The 23112-nt window shown below is 38.9% G+C and overlaps 1 protein-coding gene across 4 annotated transcripts in view; it reads right to left on the minus strand.

The window, feature by feature from the left end:
* Lrba (LPS responsive beige-like anchor protein) overlaps positions 1-23112 on the minus strand; it is a 539975-nt gene that overhangs the window by 49788 nt on the left and 467075 nt on the right. For all 4 annotated transcript variants that reach the window (XM_040752567.1, XM_040752566.1, XM_040752565.1 and 1 more), the window contains exon 48: positions 20826-20993. In XM_040752567.1, the coding sequence (XP_040608501.1) occupies positions 20826-20993 (168 nt within the window). The remainder of the gene's footprint in view (positions 1-20825; positions 20994-23112) is intronic.

Consider the following 23112-nt stretch of genomic DNA (forward strand, 5'->3'; position numbering starts at 1 on the left):
AACAACAACTTATTTGGAATTTATTTTCCACAGGAATTTTTCTAAGTCACTTTAAATTTTATTATAACATTATTGTGTTCATTTTGTAGGTAAGGAAACAGAAAGGGATCCTCGATATCTTGCTTAAGGTAATTAAATGGCACAGCTGAAGTTTGCACCCAAGTGGCTTTCCTTTCTCGGTCAACCTGTCAATCCTTTAGTACTCTTGTCTCCTCATCTATGAGGTATGCTATAATGTGTTAGGATGAGGCCGAGCATAATAAAAACACAAGTTTACAGATGAAAGACAAGTATAAAATTTATTAATTGCCTTTATTATGTCATTACCATCATTTCAATGAACAAACTGCATTTAGACACAGTGATAGGACAGCATAACGAGGCAAGGGCTGGTTTTGTGAGTCCAGTTTCTTGATATTTTGACAGGACTCGGTCACCTACAAAGTTCACACTAAAATCCTCATCATCAAACTACCAAGAAAAGAATTTTGAAAAAAAATCCCCTCATTGTATGTGTGTGTGTGTGAGAGAGAGACAGAGAGAGAGAGAGAGAGAGAGAGAGAGAGAGAGAGAGAGAGAGAGAGAGAGAGAGAGAGAGAGAGAGAGAGAGAGAGACGAGAGAGAGAGAGAGAGAGTGTGTTGCTTCTTTGGGCAAATAGATTAATTTCAGTTCCCCTTCTAGAAAACAGACAATCCCAGTACCTTGCTCACAGAACTGTTTGGGACATTAAGAGATGATATGTGAGCCGGGTGGTGATGGCTCACACCTTTAATCCCAGCTCTCAGGAGGCAGAGGCATGTAGATATCTGTGAGTTCGAAGCCAGCCTGGTCTACAAAATGAGTTTCAGGACAGCCTCCAAATCAACACAGAGAAACCCTATCTTGCAAAACCAAAAAGAAAAAGAAAAAAAAAGAGAGATGATATGTGTGAAGTTCAGTATTGTATTCAGCATATCCATGCTATAAAGCACTAAATTGGATGCTGTTGTTGCTAAGTTTGGGATTCAGTGTGGTCATTCAATACAGCTGAAACAGGGAAGGAAGACACACTTTGGATCTTTGTGAAGGCCCATAATGGTGACTGGCATTCTAGAAGACTGAAATATGGCTTGGATTTTGAAGTGCATTTTTGGGTTCAGAGTCCACAGCAGAGTGATCTTTTCAAATTTTAGAGAGCAGTCAGAAAGGTAAGCTGAGCACCTAATCCTGTAGATGCTATGTGACAGAAAACAAAGGGATGGGTGTGAAAACTGCCTAACAGTAAAGCAATGAACAGAGTAGGGGCTTCTGTTGCCTAGAGCCAGTTTGACAGGAGAAAGATAGTAACTTTTGTCAAACTCATGGAATCTGTAGTCCAATATGCAAAAGAGAGCCTGAGCCTGGCTCTGAGATGAGAAATGGGGTGTTGATTTGGGTGCCATTTATCCCAAAGAGAAACTAGAGTCACCTGCTTTGGTTTTGCTGTCTTGTATGTGTGCACTCTCCTTTTCTTTCCCTCTGTCTCTGAGATGAGATCTTACATGAAACTTCAGTTTATAGAAAACGGTACAGGAGGGTGAGGCTCAGGGCTCTGGACCATAGACTGAAACACTCACTGTTAAGCTCTAGAAAGAACACACAAGAAACATACACAAAGGGACCCAGAGCTACCCCAGGAGGAATGGTTACACTTGAGAATCTGTCGAAATAGGAACAATGGAAGAAAATCCCCACAAGAGCATGACTCTGATGGGTAAGTTGACTGCCAATTTTACAGGATGCAAAGCCATCTAGGAGGCAAGCTTCTGGGAACACCAGTGAGAAACTGTCCGATGATTAGGTTATCTTAGGCGTGCCTGTGAAGGATTCCCCTGATTGGGTTAATGCAGTGGGAACACTGACTAGAGTGGGGAGCATCCTTCCCTGGCTTGGGTCCAGGAGAAAGTGAGATAAGCACAAACGTTCCCGACTCAAAACTTCTTACCTGTAAATGTAATGTCTCAATGTCCTGCTACCATGCCGTCCCCACCAGGAAGGACTATAACCTTGAATTGTGCGCAAAGTGAACTCTTTCTCCTTAGGTGCTTTTATTAAGTCACTTTATCACAGGGACAGGAAAATCAACTAAGAAAATGGCTAAATAATGTTGTGTCCACAGCCATACTAAACCACCATGACTCAATACCATATACATCTTGACTACAGACAGACCTTCATACATCTGTCTTAATACAACACATACTGTCTTTCACTTGATACAGTTTCAAAATAAAAATGATATGGAATCTGGGCATATAGTTCATGGGTAGAACACATGCTATGGTGTTTGAAAGAAAATGGCCCTCAAATGCAGTGGCACTTTTAGGAGGTGTGGCCTTGTTGGAGGAAGCGTGTCACTGTGGAGGCTTGAGATCTCTTTTACTCAAAGCCCCTTCAAATTGACTGCCAGTCGACTTCCTGTTGCCTACAAGATGTAGCATTTTCAGGTATTTCTCCAGTACTACATCTGCCTGCACACCATGCTCCCTACCGTAATGATAATGAACTGAACCTTGGAAACTGTAAGCCAGCCACCCCATTTCAATGTTTTCTTTATAAGAGTTGCTGTGCAGAGATCCACAGCTAAGCACCGAGCCAAACTCCTGGAATCCAGCTTTGGAGAGGGAAGAATGACCAACAAAGGGGTCAAGACCACTCTAGGAAAACCCACAGAAACAGCTGGCCTGAGCAAGTGGGAACTCATGGATCCCAGTCTGACAGCTGGGGAACCAACATAGGACCAAACCAGGCCCCCTGAACATGGGTGTCAGCTAGGAGCACTGGGCAGTCTATGCAGCCTCTGGCAGAGGAACCAGGATGTATCCCTAGTACACAAATGGACTTCAGGAGCCCATTTCCCATGGAAGGATGCTCTCTTAGCCTAGATACACAGGGGAGGGCCTAGGCCCTGCTCCAAATGACTTTAACAGATTTTGATGATCCCTCATGGAAGGCCTCACTCTCCCTGGGAGTGAATGGGGGATGCAATGGGAGGGTCAGTGGGGGGCATGAGAAAATGGGAGGGAGAGGGAACTGGGATTGATATGTAAAACAAGATTGCTTCTAATTTAAATAAAATTTATAAAACAAAGAATCAGTATTTAAAAAAAAGGGTTGCTGTGGGCATGATGTCTCTTCAAAGCAATAGAAAATCCTAAGACAGAAGTTGGTGCCAGGGGACTGGGGTATTGCTGTGATAGACCTAACCATGTGTTCAGAGGAAATTGGAGTTAATATTGTTTAGTGGGTCTTACTAGTAGGAGCCTGGAAGACAGTGATGCTGAATGCGATTTGATGAACTGTGTGTATGTGTGTGTGTGTGTGGGGGGGACTACCTCATTTCAGAGAAGAATTTTAGTATGTTACCTAGAGTTAGTTCTTGTGATATTTTGGTGAGGAAAGTGGCTGCCTTTTGCCTTTGACCAAAGAGTCTTCCTTAGGCTAAAGTGAAGAATTTTGGATTAATTCTGTTGGCAGAGGAATTCTCAAAACAGCCTCTGTCGTGTGGTTTTAGTGGTAACTCTAATGAAGATTTATAATGAAAAGGAGCAAGCTGAGCAAGGTAAAAGATGAACTATAAATTTTGAGGAGAAAAAGAGCACCGGGAAATGAAATAGAACTAAATTCTGTGCTCATGGAGATAAACAAATTAAGAAATGGGATACAGGGAATGGTGGTGTCTCTTTACAACAATAAAAACCTTAAGACACCTTCTTAGCATGCATGAGGCTCTGAGAATATTCCTAGCATCTTCCATACAGTGAAAATAAATCAAAACAAAACCAGGAAAAGATATGGCTGATGAGATACCTTTTAATTTTTTTTCTTTTAAACATTTCAGAAAGTTTTTGATTTGTTTTACTTCTGAGATGGTCCCAAAAGGCAGTCTAGGCTACCCTTTGAGTCGTGATCTTCCTGTCTCTGCCTCTGAATTGTTGGTATTACAGATGAGCACCACAGTTCCTGGCTCTTAAACATCCACACTGATAGGACCAGTACTACTGACCACTCTGAGGAAATGCTTGTGGGATGGTCATGCTTCAGTAAGTCATTATGGAAATGCAGCTCTCCCATGTGTTTCAGAAAGCCTCCACAGAGCCTGCAAACCTCACCATTCTAAGGTTCCAGGCTTTGAGTGAGTAGAAAGTAGAAGAGGAGGAAGGGAGATGAACACTAGCATTCATCTCTCTCTGCTTCCTGACTACAGACAAAGTGTGGATAGCTGCCATATAGTCCTGCCTCCATCACAATAGACCACATGCTCAACACTTAAACCAAACAAACCTTTCTTTCAAGTTGCTTTTGTTAGGCATTGCCACAACAGTGAGAAAAGTAAACAATACAAGTGGCATAATATAATGTGGTTATTCCATCAATAACAGAATAATAATAATAGGTTAAATAATGATCAGTTTCTTTCCAAGCCCTCAAGGTATCTTAAGAGACTGTAGCATTCTTAGACCCAAAAGTTTTACTTCTTGACTAATCTTGAGTTAGTCAAAAGGTGAAAAAAGTAGTAAGGATCTCAAGTGCAAAAGTAACTGAGAACACTTTAATGACTATGATCTTCAAGCTGCACAGTCACATCCTGTGTCTACCAACAAGTGGGGACTCTCCAGATCATTTTAAAATTCACCTGCCATTTTTATTCATAACTACCCCTGTAGTGGTTATCTGTGTTGGTCACAACTGCTTCTTCACTCTCTTCTGCAGCTTCGTTGGTTTTACATTAGATCTGTTCTCTTCTTTATTCTTGATCTTTTGCTAACTTCATTCCTACATACAAATTACCTCATCACTGCAAATTCCCTTCTTGTGTATGCCAATGTTCTCAAATGAGACTTCCTCTCTTAGAAAGGATTACTAGGCTTCAAATCTTACTGTTGTTTGAAACATCTCCAAATACAAACCCAGTGGGTTGTACACTTGTAGAATGCTCCACGCATGCCTTGGTTTGCCATATGCTATGTGCCCATCTCATGCCTAAAACAAACATGCTAAGATCTGGAAAAGCTAATTTTATTCTTTCATTCCTCAGTCTGGTGACTGTATGTTCAGAATCTCAGAACATTTTAAATGGTGCCATTTCTCTTTGACATATAATCAGTTGTAAGGTTCTCTCACTTCTTTTCTGAATCTGAGTTCCTATAATATTGATCACTGAGTGTTGTGATGGTCTCTTTACTTGGTGCCTTCTAAACTCCTCATTGTGGTCAGTGTCATCAGGGGGTTCCAGTGCTTAACAGATGAAGGCATAAAGCTAAGTAGGGAAGGCTTTCTGACTGCTTGCTCAGATGGTTGACTACAGCATGTTTCTGATCTGGGCTTCCTAGAAACACCAACATTCGCAGGGTAGATCCTCTCCTTCTTCAGTCGTTGGAGGGACCAGAGTATCAAGTGTGTCTCTGATACACAGCAGAGAGAGTAGTGTTTCATGTACAGTGCTTATGAAAGAACTTACAAAAGGGTTTCTTGAGTGCTAGTCACAGCAAGCTAGTTAAGGGACTAGATGACTTGTCTATGGTTCTGGGTGAACAAAACCACACTTGAGAAATGAAGATAATTCTTTTTTTTTAAGGCTTATTTATTGAGGCAGGTTTTCTCTGTGTGAAATCCCTGGCTGTATTAGAACTTGCTTTGTAGACCAGGCTGGCTTCAAACTTAGAGATTCACCTGCCTCTGCCCCCAAAAAGCTGGGATTAAAGATGTGCACCACCACACTCAACCAAACATACATACACACATATGTTTTTCGAGACAGGTTTTCTCTGTATAGCTTTGTAGAACAGACTGGCCTGGAACTCACAGAGATCCGCCTGCCTCTGCCTCCCAAGTTCTGAGATTAAACCACTGCCTGGTGTTCTTTTGTGAGTGTGTGTGTGTGTACATTTGTGTAAGTGTATGCTCTCTGTGTGTGCGTGCACACATGTACACATTCTCTCTGTCTCTCAGAGGTCAGCTGAAGTTATGGACAGTTGTGAGAATTGAACCCTGGTCTTCTAAAAGAGCAACATGTGCTCTTAAACACTGAGCCAACTCCTCAGCCCTGAGGATTACTTTTGATGAGGGCAACATGGGAACATGGCGGAAGATGGGAAGCATTAAGTAAAGATGTGTGTCTGCTACCATGGAGACCAACTTGGTTTCCCTGGGCAGCACTCTAACACGTCACTGAGGCAGTAATTCCAGTCCCAAATCCCTTGAGGAACATGACAATATGCTAGTATCTCGCTACAGCAGTGACTGTTAAGGTACAGTGAGAATTCAAGGAGGGATTTTACATGTGATCTGAAAAGGTCCCTTGGGTAAGTCTGTTTACAGTTCTCTTCCATGTTTCCATGCAACCTTTGGAATATGGAAAGAGACAATGTAAGCAATGTGGGGGTATAACTGAAGTTGGGAATCATAGGACATATGCGGATATTTAGACATGCATGAAGTTCAGTAATGTGAGTTGGTAACAGGGTAACTTAACAACAGCAAACAGTTAATCTGTTTTTAATGAACTCACCTCTAACTGCAGAGCTTTACTTTCAAGGATGTTTTCTCAAAATTTCTTATGTAAAATTCTTATTTTGATATGGGGCAATGAATCTTAATTTACCTGTTAACCAGCTTCAATGAAAATGACATCTTTGGCCCAAGATTATCTCAGAGTTAGTCTAGGTAATGAGCTAGATAGATCCACTGAAAAATAAGACAACATTCTTGTCTATTAGAAATTTAAATTTTTAACTTTAATATAAAACTATGCAGAAAATGAAAACACACCCCAATGTCCAAAATTCTAAGCACTAGTTGGCAGCCCTCATGTTTTTCTGAGAGGTTGAACACATCTCAACTTGCAAGATGTTCAGTTTCCAAGTGGCAACTTTGACGATGTAACTTCCTCACTGAAACCCTCCTGTCCATATTCCTTATCAGTAACGAATGCCAGAGTCCATAGCCAGACATGCAGAGCATGTAATCAGATGGCCTTGACTCAAATCTCAGCATTCATGTATTAGCTGAGTGATGTAGGGAGCTTTCAACCTTGGTGTCTTAATTTTCTCATCAAAACCTGTAATGACAGCTCTAGGTACTTTATTGTGATGCTCTGAGGATTCAGTGAGCCATTGTAAGTACTTAGAATGGTAGTAGGTGTAGTGAGTTATCCACAAGCATGTGGTGTTATTTAGCAAATATATAAAGGACTTATAACGTCCAGTTGAGGCTTAATCAAAAACTTCCTACTTAAGAGAAACAGTACAACAGTGGTTTGAATCCTGCCAGCATCCTCTCACATCCTCTAAACCTGTGTCATTTGCCTTTAAATCCTTACAAATTTTCTTTTTTTTTTCCTTTTCCTCTCTCTCTTCTTTATTCTGTAAGGCTTGCTCAGGCTACTCCAGCTTATGACATCTTTTTTGACCCTATTTAGACTATCTGTAGCCCTGCCTGATTGCTCTTGGGGCAATGTAACTAAACCTGTTTACTACATATTTGTCTAATGTACTAATTATTGAATGAGTCTCAATTTATTTTTCTGTCTTAATGCTTACACCATAAGTCTTCTTAAGAATACAGACTGCCAAGTATTTCTAGGTTTCTGGGGCTTGTATATAGTAGGTGTGCAGTAAATATTTACCAAGTGAATAGCTATAGACATTGCCTTAATTCAGCAGAGACATAGCTAAAAGATATCTGTAAATAGTTTGATATTACTTTCTGTAATAAAATCTGAACCCACCAAGCAGCATTTTAGATGTTGAAATATAAAATAACAAAAAGATTATGAAATACCTCAAGGCATTCCAGTAAAGTTACATATTTACATTTTATAAACAGCACCTCAAATATTACTTGGAGACCTTATTAATGGATCTCCAAATGGACATGTGATAAAGTCATATTTAACAAGCTGCTCTCTCATATTGTATTTGTGCCAAATACTGCATACTTGAGTGATTTTATAGCTATCTATAACGCAGCTATATACGTATCTCTACACCAGAGACAAGAACTATAGGGATATTTTTAACTTAGAAATAATGCATTTGGCTTTTGCTTAAGACTATCTGAGCCTCTGAACTAAGCTTTTTAATTTAACTAAGAGAACAAGTTAATTCAACACAACACAGCAACTAACAATAAATGTACAGTTTTATTCTGAGGTGGGGTTAGGATAGAAATAACATGAACATATAATTGCACTTAAAATGTATGTCCCCATTTAAAGGACACAATTCTGACATTGTGTTTTATGCCCTATTTTTGTATCTAAAAACAGTTTATAAAATTAGAAAAGTGCAATAGAAACTAATTTGTTTAAAAACTGCCTTCATCAGTATGTTTAAATTTTCTGACTTTACCAAAGGTAGGCCCTGGGAAGTTGCTAGGGTTCTAGTTTACCTTGCTATCAAGGAATGTTCGACAGGACTCCATACTTTAGATTTATTTTCTTTTTCTTCTCAGTACAACAGAGTCACACTACAGCCAGCTGGTGTGGTCCACAGCATTCCACTACTTAAGCAAAATTCCTGCTTTTCCTCCCCTTATCTGAACCCAAACAGTGAAGAGGTTGTGGTTCTCATTGTGTCTGACCGGCCAGCTGATGCTTCAGTACCCACCCAGAGCCACTGCTGAAAAATTAGCTTTGATATTCCCAGGCCAGCCTGGCAAAACAGTGAACACCAGACCAGCAGAGTTACATAGTGAGACCTTGTCTCAAAACAAGTAAAGTGAGTGAGCTGAATGGACCGTGTGCAAAAACCAATCTAGAATACACTGACAAAAAATTCTAGTCACCTTAGATCATTCATATACACGAGAGATTCACACACACACACCCATATTAGGAGGCATGTGTGTGTGTGTGTGTGTGTGTGTGTGTGTGTGTGTGTGTGTGTGTGTGTGTGTGTGTGTGTGTGTTCGTTCACTGGTCCAGCCCCACAGCACCCCAGATCTGTGGCTACAGACACAAACATCATGCCAAATTTTCAACTGAGTTTTAGAGAGCTAAACTCAGATCCTCACACTTGGGCAACAGGCACTTTACCCACTAAGTTATCTTAGATTTTAACTAAGTTTCTTTAACATCCCTTAAATGGGTTGATTTCCAGATTCTTACCAAGGTTGAGTCCCTTGGATTTTCAAGTTGCCTCCTCTAGATTTTTGTGTTTTCCTTGTGCATTTATGAATATCAGAGATGGCTCTTTTCTTGAGAACAGTACTTTAGAATAAGTTACCTTGTTGTCATGTTTGTCATCTTTCCTGACATTTGAGAAATGTCAGGATTTCTCAATTTTTATTTATAATTTATAATATAATTTTAAGCATAGTCAAAGTGAGAAATTATTCTAAGAATGTGATGCAGTTGAGCAGCTTTGAATTTGTCACATGGTGAATAAAACTCACAATCATGGGTTCCATAAGATAGACAGTAATTATGAACTTCTTAAAACTATACTTATCATTATTGTAATTCCAAATGTCTATTCATTGAGTAAAAGTATCATTCATGTATGTGATAAAAATATCAAAACTTCAGAGAAAATAAACAAGACAGTGGTTGCCAGTAAAAAAAAATTCTAGTCACATCTAGTATATCTAAAGTATGACCTTATGTATATAGACATATAGACACTTACACACAGGCAATACACATTGCTACATGTGCTACATGTGAGTAAACACATGCATATGAGGAACAACCACATGTTCCAAACTAGCAGTAGCCCTTCTTTCTTTACTATTATTTTTGATATCATATACAAGGATAGACTATTTTTGAAGTCACAAAGAAGTCTAAGAAATCTAAAGAAAAGTCTGCCACTGAGATGTTTTTATGAAACTTAACTTATCCATTAATATAACAGTCAGAAAGGAATATATATTTGCTTTTTTGAGACAGAGTTTCTTTGTGCAACAGCCCTGGCTATCCTGGAACTAGCTCAGTAGACCAGGCTGACCTTGAACTCACAGAGATCTCCACATCTCTGCCCCCCCCTCCGTGCTGGGATTAAAGGTGTGTGCCACCAACACCCAGCCAGATACATATTTTAACAATCCAAGAATCTCAGTTGATAGGTCAGTCAAAAACTTACTTCTATTTGATAAAAAGGAGGCCATACTTTTTAAAAGATTTTGGTATTGTTTAAAATTAATTGAATATTAATATTTAAGAAGCATGACTTGGTGGTGCATGCCTTTAATCCCAGCACTCGGAAGGCAGAGGCAGGCGGATCTCTGTGAGTTCGAGGCCAGCCTGGTCTACAGAGTGAGTTCTAGGACAGCCTCCAATACAGAGAAACCCTGTCTCGAAAAACCAAAAAAAAAAAAAAAAAAAAAAAGACACTTTTAAACATAAACATCCAAACAACACTAAAAATGTATCTGGTAGCTGCAGGCATATATACACATGTCATAATGCTATAAAGTCCAAAACAGCAGCATGCTAAATAAAATGAAATGTGGTTAAAAATGGGAACACAATGAGAAGATTGGGTAGAAGGACAATTAAGGAGGGAAAGAAGTATTTTTAATAACAGTTCTGCTCAAATAATGCTATGGAGGGAGATGCTAGTGAAGAACATGAACATATTGTCATTTGTAGAAAGACACAGACTTTCTTACTAAAGCCTCAGAACTTCGCCCATAAATTCCAAGCACATTCAGCTGAGGCCCAGCTCTGACTTAGTAGTTAGTCTCCAGTGCTTGTAGCTGTCCATCTACTATAGCATAATCCCAGCTGCCAATCTGAAAGAAACCAGCTCGTCAGAGCAGATACAACCAAGAGAAACAAATGTCACTCAGTAACGCTCAGCGGCACTGAGCTCATGGATAATTTCAAACAGTATCTCTGACTAGGAACGCTGATGTGCTCATTCTAAACACCTCCATCTCTGGCTACTGGAAGCCAGGAGATAAAGGCTCCTGCTTAGGAAAATAAGTGGAATATCTTCAAAGAAGTGCCAAGGCCAACAGCAAGCACAGTGAGCACACAGCGAGTTCTTAACAAATAACAGGGCATCAAATGACTGCATTCAGAAGGTGTGTTATTCCTCAGAACCCAGCAACTATACTTACACCATGTTAAGTGGAGATGGAGGGGCTGAGTCAGCTGCGCATTCGGTAGGAAAACTCTTGTCTATTCCCTCCAAAATATCTGTGGGCATCCATTGTGTCAAACACCAAAGTAAGATTCACTGAGGATTTTGACTGCAAGGTGCCTAACTTAAAACCTGAAAAGACACCCTCTGAACACACAGTACTAGCAGAGACAGACAAGGACAACAAACTATGCATGATGTAGTTTTCTGAACATTATAAAGATGTGCCTGTGAATCTAGTGTTTCCCCTATACTGGGAATTTCATTGGCTTCTTTGCATTCTAAGTAAACCTCCTCATCTTATTAGAAATTAAATAAAACTATTATGGAAAATGTATCATACTGTCAAATAATCTTATGTGTTTTTTTCAAATCTGTCCTATCTTTTCTTTTTTAATCTTTCTAAAGGCTTCGATTTAGTGAGAAACAACAGTGAATAAAATTGAGTAACAGTGTAAAGTGGAGATGGCCTGAAGGAAATGGGTTCATTCATGAGGCAGAAGGAGGGTTCCTGTAACACTGACAAGGATTAAGGATCAAAACAAAACATGAAGACATGTATCCTTTGCTTTACAGTCTACTACATAACTCAGACGCTTATTTACCCACTGAACTGACGAGCCTGAGTATGCACAACGCTGAGCAGTAATGACAACTTTGATGCCCATTTAGTTGACTGAGGGAAACTTTGTCTATTATTGTGGTTTTGATGTACAAGAAAGCCTGGCAAAATTTCAGTGTTTTTTAATGTAGATTTTCAATTAAAATTTGACTAATCCTGGCCGTTTATTTGGCTTTTTGTTGTACAGTTCCTGCCCTGCACTGTGTCAAATACGCCATCTGTGCAACACACTTCTGGCTAGTGATGCTTCAGGACAGTTTCTGTAGCACTGTTGAGTTGTGGCTGCATGAAACTGTAACTTAGGGCATCCAATACTCCTAATTTACTATATTGCTGCAACCACTGTAATCCTGTTGTCCTGGCTTTAAATCTCACGGCAGTCACAACAAAGATTCCTACCCCACCTGCTTAAGATGGGCTTACAGACCACTCCCACAACTTATTCAGCAAATGTTAACAATGCTATAAATACCAATTGTGTTTATGCTTTCTGAAAGATTCACGGCCAGCGTTCTGCAGCAGTGCTGAGCTGAGCTGAAGCTGACTCCCACCATGAGAGTGATGGAATTCTAAGCCAAAAATGCTTTTCCTTGGATAAGATATCTGATTTGCTACCGCTGTCATGAAACCAGGGTCATGTAAACTTAAACACGGCTGCTGCTTCTTTAGGAAAACAGAGCTTCTCAGAGTGATTATGAGTTGCTAAAACAGCCCCTGGAAGGATAAGTCTGGAAGAGGCCAGAGCAACCACTGACATGAAACATGACTCAGGGAGTGAGTGTTCAGGCTTGACTTTCATGCTAGGAGACCCACTGTAGATAATTCTTTAAACTGAGTAATATCTTGGCTCTCTCTCCTCTTCTGTATCTCAGTAGATGGAGCTGGGATTTATTTTCAAAAGAAAATCAATTTTAATTTCTGAACACATATAAAGTGACACTGCCTTTGCTTGAAAAGTGAAGGAGAAAATAGTGCTTCCATAAGAAATATAGTGAATGCACGCAGCCAACTTCAGGGTGAGAAAGCAGATAATCCTGCTCACAATAATGCTATTCCTCTGCCACAGACCACAGTGGCCTGGGCCTCCACACACTTGGCCAGATCTGCCTAGATCTGTCTCATTCCCTCTTATCCCGGCCACTGATATCAGACTGATTGGAAAAGGCTATTTGAGAAGGAAAGAGAAGAAAGGGTGTAATCAGTAAATCATAGGGGAACTCAGGGTGACGTGAGAATGGCCCTGGCTAACAGAGCCCGGATCTGGGGAAGAAGCTTTTCATTTTATATTTTGTACTGCTGGATTCTTGGAAATGTTTAATAGTTAAAGTTTATTTCTTTGAAACATATTTGTAAATCACACACACATACATACACCCTAAACTCCCATCCTTCTCCCACAGGGTAATGGACCTAAGATTTAGAATTCATAAAGCCTAGTTTAGTTCAAAAGCAGTCTCACCTTCCATGATCACAGCAAAGGATGGTAACTGCCAGGAATACATCTAAATATTCCTAAAAGTAGATACTTATTCTCTTTTTTCCCTGCCAAATACCATAGGAGATATGAAGAAATAAATTGCTTTAATTATATTTAAAAATCCTGTTCAGTGTGCTAAATAATAAATAAAATAAAAGCTGATATTGAAAATGAGATAATTATTTTTCCCCTGATATTTATGTGAAGACGGCTTAGCAGAGGACCAAAACCTGCCCACAAACAATGGGTAGAAACAGCCAATCCGGGAAGCACCCACAAAACAGTCCAAAGTTACTATACACATTCCTATCTTACACACACTGCCTTCTAAGCAAGTTGGTCTTTTCCCTTCAAAAAAAGGAAAAAAAGATTTGTGTCCTCACAAATATATGAATTTGTTTTCTCATACTTTCTCAATATCAGAGGTTTTCATTATTTTTTAATCTTCAATAATCCAGTAGGCAAAAAAAATGCCACTTTTTAAATTCAGTTTTGGATACTAATACATACTATTTTATGTAGGTTTTTCTTTTGTCATTTATGTACTATCTTGTCTTTAACCTTTTCTTTATATACAGACACTTCAGTTCTTGTGTGAGGAGCTTGCCAATTTCTGTAATTTCTGGCTTTGACTTTAGACTTCCAATGTCTAATGTCACCTTCTTCATTCTAAGGCCATGAAACTACTCGCCTATGTTACCCAAGTAAGTCCCAATCTCACATTTTGTATCTAGACACTCTTTATGTCAAATGCAATACTTTTAGAGACCCTTTCACTAGGATGTGAGGATGGGGTCACACTCGCTATGTCCTTGGTGGTCAGACAGCTGTCCTGACGACACAATGACTGAAATCACCCTTTGCTGATGGGTTAGATCACCACTTGTATCATGTCTTCCAAGTGTGCAACGTCCATTTCTGGAAGCCTTTTCTGGTTCCACTGAACTTTAGTACCTTCACTAAACACACAATTTTGAATGCTATAGTTCATGTTTTCTTGTCAGATAAACTTATTTATTTTTAATTTCATTCTATCAAATCTTGTGTTGTATGAGAGAAACAGTATGGCAGAACAGGAGCGGAGCAAAACAAGTAGGCATGTGGACACAGCACCGAGAACTGAGAACCAAGAGCTCAAGAGGAGGAGAGGAGGAGTGTAAAAGGAGAGATGGATACTGAGAAAGAGCAGATGAATGCTTCTTTCGTTCAAGGCTAAGTAGAGCAAATAACAGAAATGCTCTGAGCTTTATGTGTGGTGCTGGTGATAGAAGCCTGGGCCTCAGACAAGCTAGTCAAGTCCTGCACCACTGAGCCTTATCCCTGAGCCTCAGACATGCCAGTCAAGTACCACACCACTGAGCTGTAGCCTTATTTCTGAACAGAAAATAAAAACAAAAACCCTTTTGATTATGTAGGTTCTGCAGATGAAGTCAGGCCATCAGGTTGGTGGCAAACAGTCTTACCTATTGAGCATCTCAGTGGTTCTTCCAGGTTTTAAAAAGGCTATTTCTCACCTGCGAAACTCCATTAATAAATCGTCTCCTAAGGTATTAAGGCCTAGATAATGAGCTCTCCATATTGGGATGGAGTGAATACAAATTACATGGGAATTAACAAGTGAATTCTGGATAAGTAAAGGTGTGGAATAAAGGCTTAGTAGGAAAACCACACCTACAAATAAATTATAAATACTGCAAAGAAATGGAAAGAAGATATATGTTAATCCAAACAACAGTTACATTAACAACAATTACATTTTATGAAGTAACTGTTCACTTTTGCTCACATTCACAGGTCCTAGACGCTCTCCTTTGAAAACCTTGATAAGAGTGTGTTGGAAGAGAACTGACTGAGTCAAACCAAGTTTAGCAAAATTAGTAACAATAAATAAAACAATCTGTGGAGACAACAGACCTTGGCCAGAGACCCACTTCCCCATCAGCCTGTGACCAGGCAGCTGTAAGACAATGTTTACTAAAAACATGTTTACTAAAAATAATACAATGCCCGAGGCAATAAGTTCCTGAAAAGGGCTTGCCCACTGGAACGCCCTGACCTCGACCTTTTCCAAAGACTAACCGCCTCTTCTGACCCACCCAACACAGTCTCTGGTGTCAGGGCAGAATCAGCCAGGGGTAAGAGAGGGAGCAGAAGCTTTTCTGGAGGGAAGCCTTTCCTGGGAAGTCTTCTTGAGCCTTTTTGAGGCCTGCTTAAAGTTTCTTTATATCGTTGACTGGTCTCTGTGTCATCAATCCTGACACCCTCCGCATATTCTCGGATACAGGCTGCACAGCGGGCACGGCACAATCTGCTTTTACTTGTTTGCCTCTTGTCTATGAAAGAATATATATATATATACATATATATATACACACACACATATATATATGTGTGTGTGTGTGTGTGTGTTTGAATGATCAGCTCCAGAGAAGAACACACATTTTAGTTGGTGGTCACAAGGTATTTGAAAACAGATTAGCATATCTGACTGGAAAACATTTCTTTCTGGTGTGTGATCTATGTAAATGGAGATTTATATATGGATAACACAGCTGTTTTCTAAAAATTAAAAACAACATAAAAGTTTAATGTGCTGCAGGCGGCTGCACTGATTACTCTTCCTCTCCTTATGGTTATCATTTCTATCGTTTAGAATTCTTTTTATAGAGAGATTATTTTTATGATCACTTACTATGTTATATATATTAACCATTCACTTTGGAATGGCAACCTCCTACAGAAGAACTGAGCTTTGGCAAGCATCAGGCAGACACATGCCTTGTATGCAGACACCTTGCCTGTGTGACCACATGCACAGGAAAAGGCTCAAAACCAAACTGAGAGGATAGCAGCAAACAAAGGAAGCACAAGTGCAGCTGCTGAAAGGAATGATTGGTATAAAAATGAACGGTGTGCTTTTAGAGAGACACAAATATATCCTGTTACCTTCACAGAGACCTGAAAGAGAAAAGACTTCAAGGCAAGTCCAGTGAGTATGCAAACACACTAACGTTAGGGAAGGGAAAGCTTCTCATTAAAACTCCATTTGGAAGATGGGTGTGGCCTGTAAGTTTGTAAATGACAGAAGCTGTCCATCTGGCAGGGTCCTTATTAAGACTTGACCTGGAGGCTACCCTGGTGGGGCTCATAGGTAAGTCTAGCTATGGGAATAGGAACGGCACCCAGGGTATCTGTTTTGCAGGAAACAGGGTTTATGTTGACAGTGTGTCTCTCTCTAAAACCCTTCCCTATCACCCCAGTTTTTTTTTTCAGTCATCCCTGTTCTCTTCATAGCACATACACCTGAAATTACAGTTTGTATTGTTGAGTGCATTTCTGTGAGTCCAATCAAAAGCTGAGATTCACGCGGGTGGAACTTTCCCTTACTCAGCTTTTATCTTTAGTATTCTCAACAGAATGAGTATTTGTTGAAGAGATGGGTGACAGGATTTCCCAATTCTCTAGCCCTTTCTTGCCTTTATCTCAAGTTCGCCTAGACCTACATTTTGCCATCCCATCAGCATCCCTTTAGCAGCTCCACTTGTGATCCTTTCCATACATTTCACCATAAGAAATATACCTATCTTCCATCTCTACATATCTGTGTATACACACACATGCACACACACACACACACACCTTTTTTGCTTATCCCTTTCCTACATTTATTCTCCTGCCATTTAAAACACAGAAAAGCACCTAGAAGGAAATAAGTACCTATCACTATGTCAGATAGTCCTATAAAATTCACCCTATCCTTCACCATCTCACTTTGTACATACACGCTGACTACACAGGTCCTTGCACGGTATTAACATGCTCCAACCTCAGTTGAGGCACCATTGTTCTCTTTCTTTAGTACTTATTTCTGTCTGTGCTCTGGAGTTTGTTCCTTTCCCCTTTCTCAGAGACATGCTTTCTTCCTTTCAGATCTTTCCAATGAAACATGGTCAAACATCTACTCATATAAAAAGTCTCCTTAGATAAACAGCAAGTGGGCACAAAGATTTCTTTTGTTGTGGCAAAACTGCTCTTAAAGTAGATGGTGGTGATGCTCATATGTTATGAATATACTAAACTATATTTTATACTGCCAACAAATACATTGTATCATATGTAAATTATACTCAATAAAGCTGTTAAAAATTCTCCTTCAGACCTGGGGAGAAAGTTTTTTTTTTTAATTAAATGTGTATACTTTTGACATTCAGTAATAAAAAGATATCTTATTTCAAGAATATCATGCAGTTGCCAGTCTTCACAAGTCATGTTTACTTAATGGGTGTAAAATCCAATTCAGAGGTGTAACATATGTATGTATTATAAAAATAACAATGAGAGATAAGTGAAAAGCTATATAGTTAAGGATTTTTTTGGTAATTACTTGAATTGCAAAACCCGAAGTAAAGGAATCTTAATCTTTTAAACATTGTCTTTAGAAAATAATGGTCATGAAAAATAAGCATTGAAATTTTATTTGGTACGGTGGTTCCCCCCAAAATTAAACATGAAACTACCATGTAGCCTAGAATATTCCCTAAAGTAATAAAAGCTGTAACTTGGATGTGAACTTGTACACCAAAGTTCCTAGTTCTCACAATAACCAAACAGTAAGAACAACCTAAAATACCCAAGGATGAGTGATGGATAAACAAAACATAGTGTGCATACACAGTAGGATATTATTCAGCCTAAGAGGGAAGGAAATATACGAGCTACAAGATAGATGAAACTTAAAGATACTATGCTAAATAAAACAAGACAAACACAAATGGACACATATTACATGGTTCTTGCTCATATGAGGTACCCAGAACAATCAAATCCATATAAAGAGAACGAAGCATCATGCTCTCCGGAGCCCAAGAGGAGTATGGTTACAGTTGTTTAGTGCAAACATAGTTTCGATTTAGGATGTGAAATTTTTCTGTACATTGACACCAGGAATAGACTGCACAATAATATGAGTTTTTAATTTTTTTCTGCACTGGAGATTGAGCCTAGGACATTGTACATGGTAGTCACATGCCCTGAGCTACACTCCCAGTTCTGTGAATGTTCTTTACACCACTGAAGTAAACACTTAAAATGACAACAGTGGTAAGTTTTACATACAATTATTTTACCACAATAAAACCCTTTATTTGAAGTTACAATGTATTTTGTTAAAATAAAAGTTCATAATTTAGCTCACACTGTATTTCAATTATCTATCTAATGTCTGAATGGCTTAGGCCCAGTTTAAAATATCCAACCTAACATTATCATTTGTCTTATTATTTACTTTTATGTTCTGAAATTGGCCAGAAAACATGGTTACTACTAAAGATACACAGGGCATTCCTCTAGATGCTGCTGCCAATATGGTACAGCTAGTCACATGTTCCTATGTAAACATTCAGCTCCTCAGGCACACTAGCCATACAAGAAGACATGTGGGCTAGACCATGATACTGTAATAAGTATTTCCATTACTATGGGGAGTTATATTAATACTCTTCTAGAATGCACTATAAATAAATAAATATAGCAAATGTATATGCATATATATATATATCAGTAAACTTCTTTGGAAATTATTGGTGTATGTGTGGGGTAGTACCAATTCAAAATCAAAACAGAGAGCCAGTCACATTAAGTAAGATAAAGTGGAAATGGCCAGTTGGCTAGCTATGAAAGACACAGGTTAAGAGCCATCTTTGTCACATAAATTAAAGCATAAGGTCATAAGGTTTAATGACATGATAGGCAGAGATAGTGATATCATCTCAGACACAAGGAGATCTTAAAAACAAACATCTCACTTTGCATGTTTATTTATAGTAATTCCATGAATTTCAAAATTCAAACTATAGGGGTTATGCACAACAATGTAAAAATATGGTATTGTAAGTAAAACAGAAGTATCTAAAAGTCAATTCTAGAGTATAAATTCAGATATAAGATGACTATATAGGGAAATTGATTATTATAAGGCAATATGAAAAAAGGAAAAACAGGCTGGATGTTACAGATTCATGGGCACATGAAAGAGTCATGTAGCACATGACAAATACTGTTTAAAAAAAGGAGAGTTTGTTCACTTACTTGTGTGTGTTTACATGTGTGAGCACAAGCATATTACATGGAGGGCAGAGTAAAACTTGTGAGTGTTGGTTCTCTGTTTCCCACCATATGGGTTCCAGGCTTAAACAGGCAGCCCTGCCCTCTGAGCATCCTGGCTAGCCTGACATTTGCTATTCTAATCTAAGAATTAAATTACACATTGCTCAATAGTTTTGCTTGCATGCTGCTTTGATTTCAGTGTCATATAGAGTCCCACAATGCTCTGAATCAAAGTCAACAGTTACTCCAAAAAAGGTGTGTGGAGGAATATTCACACAGCTGGAGACGAGGTTCAGAGGCAAAGCATGTGCCTGAGGCTCAGTCTCTAGTGCTAGGTTCACTAAACTGGGAGACTGGAAGCATTAAGAGTTAACTGACTGACTTAGCTGTCTCCATAGTTTTTAAAATGTGAAGAACAGAAACTTACAATATGCACAATTTAGGGCAAAAGAAAACTAATATGGAGTGCTTTTGTTTGCCTAACTAACATTTATCTAGCCTATTAGTGATAATATGCTAATTTATTTCCATATGTATTTATGGATATTCAACATGACTAGGTAATAGAATTACAGAGGAATGCACCCAGTCCTAGTGAAAACAAAAAGGACATCTTACACATCGTAAGGAATGTATCCTTCAAAACTGCCACCTGCCGTATGAATCAATGTCTTGTTTTAAAATCATATCAATGCTTGAGGTTGTATCTGTGCAATTATATGATTTTTCACAGAAAGCTAGTACATTTTGGGGTATATAACTAGAATAGAAACAGTAAAACGGCCGGGCGGCGGTGGCTCATGCCTTTAATCCCAGCATTTGGGAGGCAGAGGCAGGCGGATCTCTGTGACTTCAAGATCAGCCTGGTCTACAAGAGCTAGTTCTGGGACAGCTCCAAAGCCACAGAGAAACGCTGTCTCAAAAAAAAAAAAAAAAAAAAAAAAAAAAAGGAAGGAAGGAAGAAAGAGTAAAAAACACAATTTTTCTTCAGAAGTTTGGGTGAACACTGCATTTACCAAGATCCTGTTTTAGTGTTCTTTCAGAAAATATTGACAGGGATAAAGCAAGCCTCATTACTATTCAACATTGAATAATGACAGCAAAGTTTCAGACTTCAATCCCACTATTAACTTCTACATAGATGTATATGCACTCATGAACATATTTTATTGCATTTTTACATATGCTGAGAATCATATAGTGAATAAATGTATTCCCAAAATTTAAACTATGTGAGTAGCTTCCAAATCCATAAAAATTAAAAATCTGACTAAGCAGCCTTTAACAGGTTCAAACTGTAAAAGTGCTCATTTTATACTAAGCTATATTAACTGGAAAAAAGCTCCAGACTCAAGTTCCCACTAGGTGACTGACTGACAGCTTATTCTGCCTTAGTCTACCCACTTTGCTTTAGTTTCTCCATTAGTTATCTGGAGGACAGGGAAATGAGATCAATACAATGAAGCTGGCAGACTTGTGATGATGGGTTTCCTTCTGAGTAGGAAGACTTACCTCTCTCAACACAGGGTCTGTTATTGAGTTGAGGCTGACTGCTCCTTCATAGGTTAGGTAATAGAACACGTTGAGGGCTCGCACTGCCTCTGGCCCTTGTTGTTTATAGCCAAAAATAAGATCAATCCACTGGTGAAGCTGGCAGGAAACAAATTCACTCTCCAGGGCCTGAAAAACAGTATAGACCATATATCACTATCCTGAATCCTATTTTTAAAAACAGATATTTAGAACAACAGTGAAATGAAACACTAAACTGACTTCAACAACAAAACCCAAAACAAAAACCAAAAACCAAAAACCAAAACCCAAGTGTGATGGCATACATCTGCAATCCTACTTGAGAAACTGAGACAGGGTGATCATAAGTTTTAGGCTAATCTGAGAATCAGAATGAGAACTGGTCTTAAAAACAAACAAACAAAACCAAAGTAATGTAAGGGAGATGGCTCAGTCAGTTGAGCAGTTACCTGAGCACAATCTCCAGGACCTATATTAAAAGCCAGGTGTAGTGACACACATCTGTAATACCAGAGCTAGGGGCAGAGACAGGAACATCACAAAAGCATGCTGTGAAGTCAGCCTAGCTAGCTGTATCTGCAAGAAATCCTGTCTCAAAAGCTAAGGTGGAGAGTAATGAAGGAAGAATCTGATATTGTTCTCTGGCCTACACCACACACACACACACACACACACACACACATATGGAAGGGAAGGATGAAGAGGGAAGGGAAGGGGAGTGGGAGGGGCAGGGGAAGGGAAAAGAAAACAGGACAGAGCCAAGGAACACTGTGGCTCAGATGCAGTTCAATACAGACTGTGTGCTTTGTCCTAGTGAGACCTGGTATTCAATTCCCAGTACTATAAAAACAACAACAACAACAAAAATCCTGTTTTCTAGTAGAGTCTGTTCTGTTGTGTATATATGAGAAACCTCCTGGCCCTCATCTTGCTGAGCTGTAGGAATCACTTCGGCATTCTTCCACTACATTGTAAGCACGGTAAGGACTAGGGCTGGGCTTATCTTGGTCATACTTGTAAATCAGGCTTGACAGGCACTCAATTCATGCTTCAAAAAAAGGAAGTCATAGATAGAGTACAGGGCAACTCTGGGAAAGCAAATACAAAAACATTTTCCTTCTCTTGGAATACTAACATTTTCCTCAAATTAAAACATTTTGACTCCTGAAACTACAACCAAATTATTTAGCTATTTTGATTGTGTTCATAATAACAAATTAGATTTTGTAGGGCCTTTTGACTGCTGGATTTTTATTCTATGTATCAGTACCAAGCCAAACACTTTATGTTATTATCCATGCTCAATAAATAATGAACGAACAGGATCAAATATTCACTTGAAATGCTGTGCACGAGATTCACTTCCTATTCATCATTATAGTCCCATTTACTAGTACTGTGTGCCAAATACAGTTGTTACTAATAAATGTTTGCTGAAATGAGTAAAGTTAGGAATATCAAGGCCAGAGACTTTTTAGGAAGCTATTCCTCTTTATTTATGCAATACTAGTCAAAATATTCCTGCATTAAAGTTCAACAATAAGTGGTTTAGGTTTTCCAACAAATAATGCTATTCAAAGTTAATAAAGCTGTCAAAGTTAACTCTGAAGCATAATTAATAATATGTCAAATTATATCTAGTAACAAATCTCAATGAAATTAGCTTTAGAATTAAAACTATGATTGCGATGTACTTTTCTGGCAGTGTACTTTTAGTATCATAATAAGACACCTTAAGGTGCAGTTGGCTATACATTTGGTATTGGGAGACTGAACCCAGGGCCCTGTGCATGCCCCATCACTGACCTTTAATACTTAGCTCCAAACAGACTAACTACTAAAGCAAACAGCAATGAAGTATAAACTATCTTGGCACCAATGATAGACTATTACTTCATAGGTGCACGTGTGTAAAAGTGTCTTATTAAAACTAGTGCCTGTGAGTAAGGAAGATGTTTATAGCTAAATACAATGTTTTCTTTAAAAACATTTAACTTGAGCCAGGCGTTGGTGGCACACGTCTTTAATCCCAGTACTTGGGAGAGAGAGGCAGGCAGATCTCTGTGAGTTCAAGGCCAGCCTGGTCTACAGAGTGAGTTTCAGGACAGTCTCCAAAACAATACAGAGAAACCCTGTCTCGAAACAGCCCCCCCCAAAAAAAAGAAAAGAAAAAAAAAACATTTAACTTGGGTTTGCAATACTATCAAATAGAAAATATTATTTTTTAAATAAATCTTTATTCATTAACTAGGAAATTCTCACATTC

The sequence above is a fragment of the Mesocricetus auratus genome, unplaced genomic scaffold (genome assembly GCF_017639785.1).
Source record: "Mesocricetus auratus isolate SY011 unplaced genomic scaffold, BCM_Maur_2.0 Super-Scaffold_100009, whole genome shotgun sequence".
Lineage (NCBI taxonomy): Eukaryota > Metazoa > Chordata > Mammalia > Rodentia > Cricetidae > Mesocricetus > Mesocricetus auratus.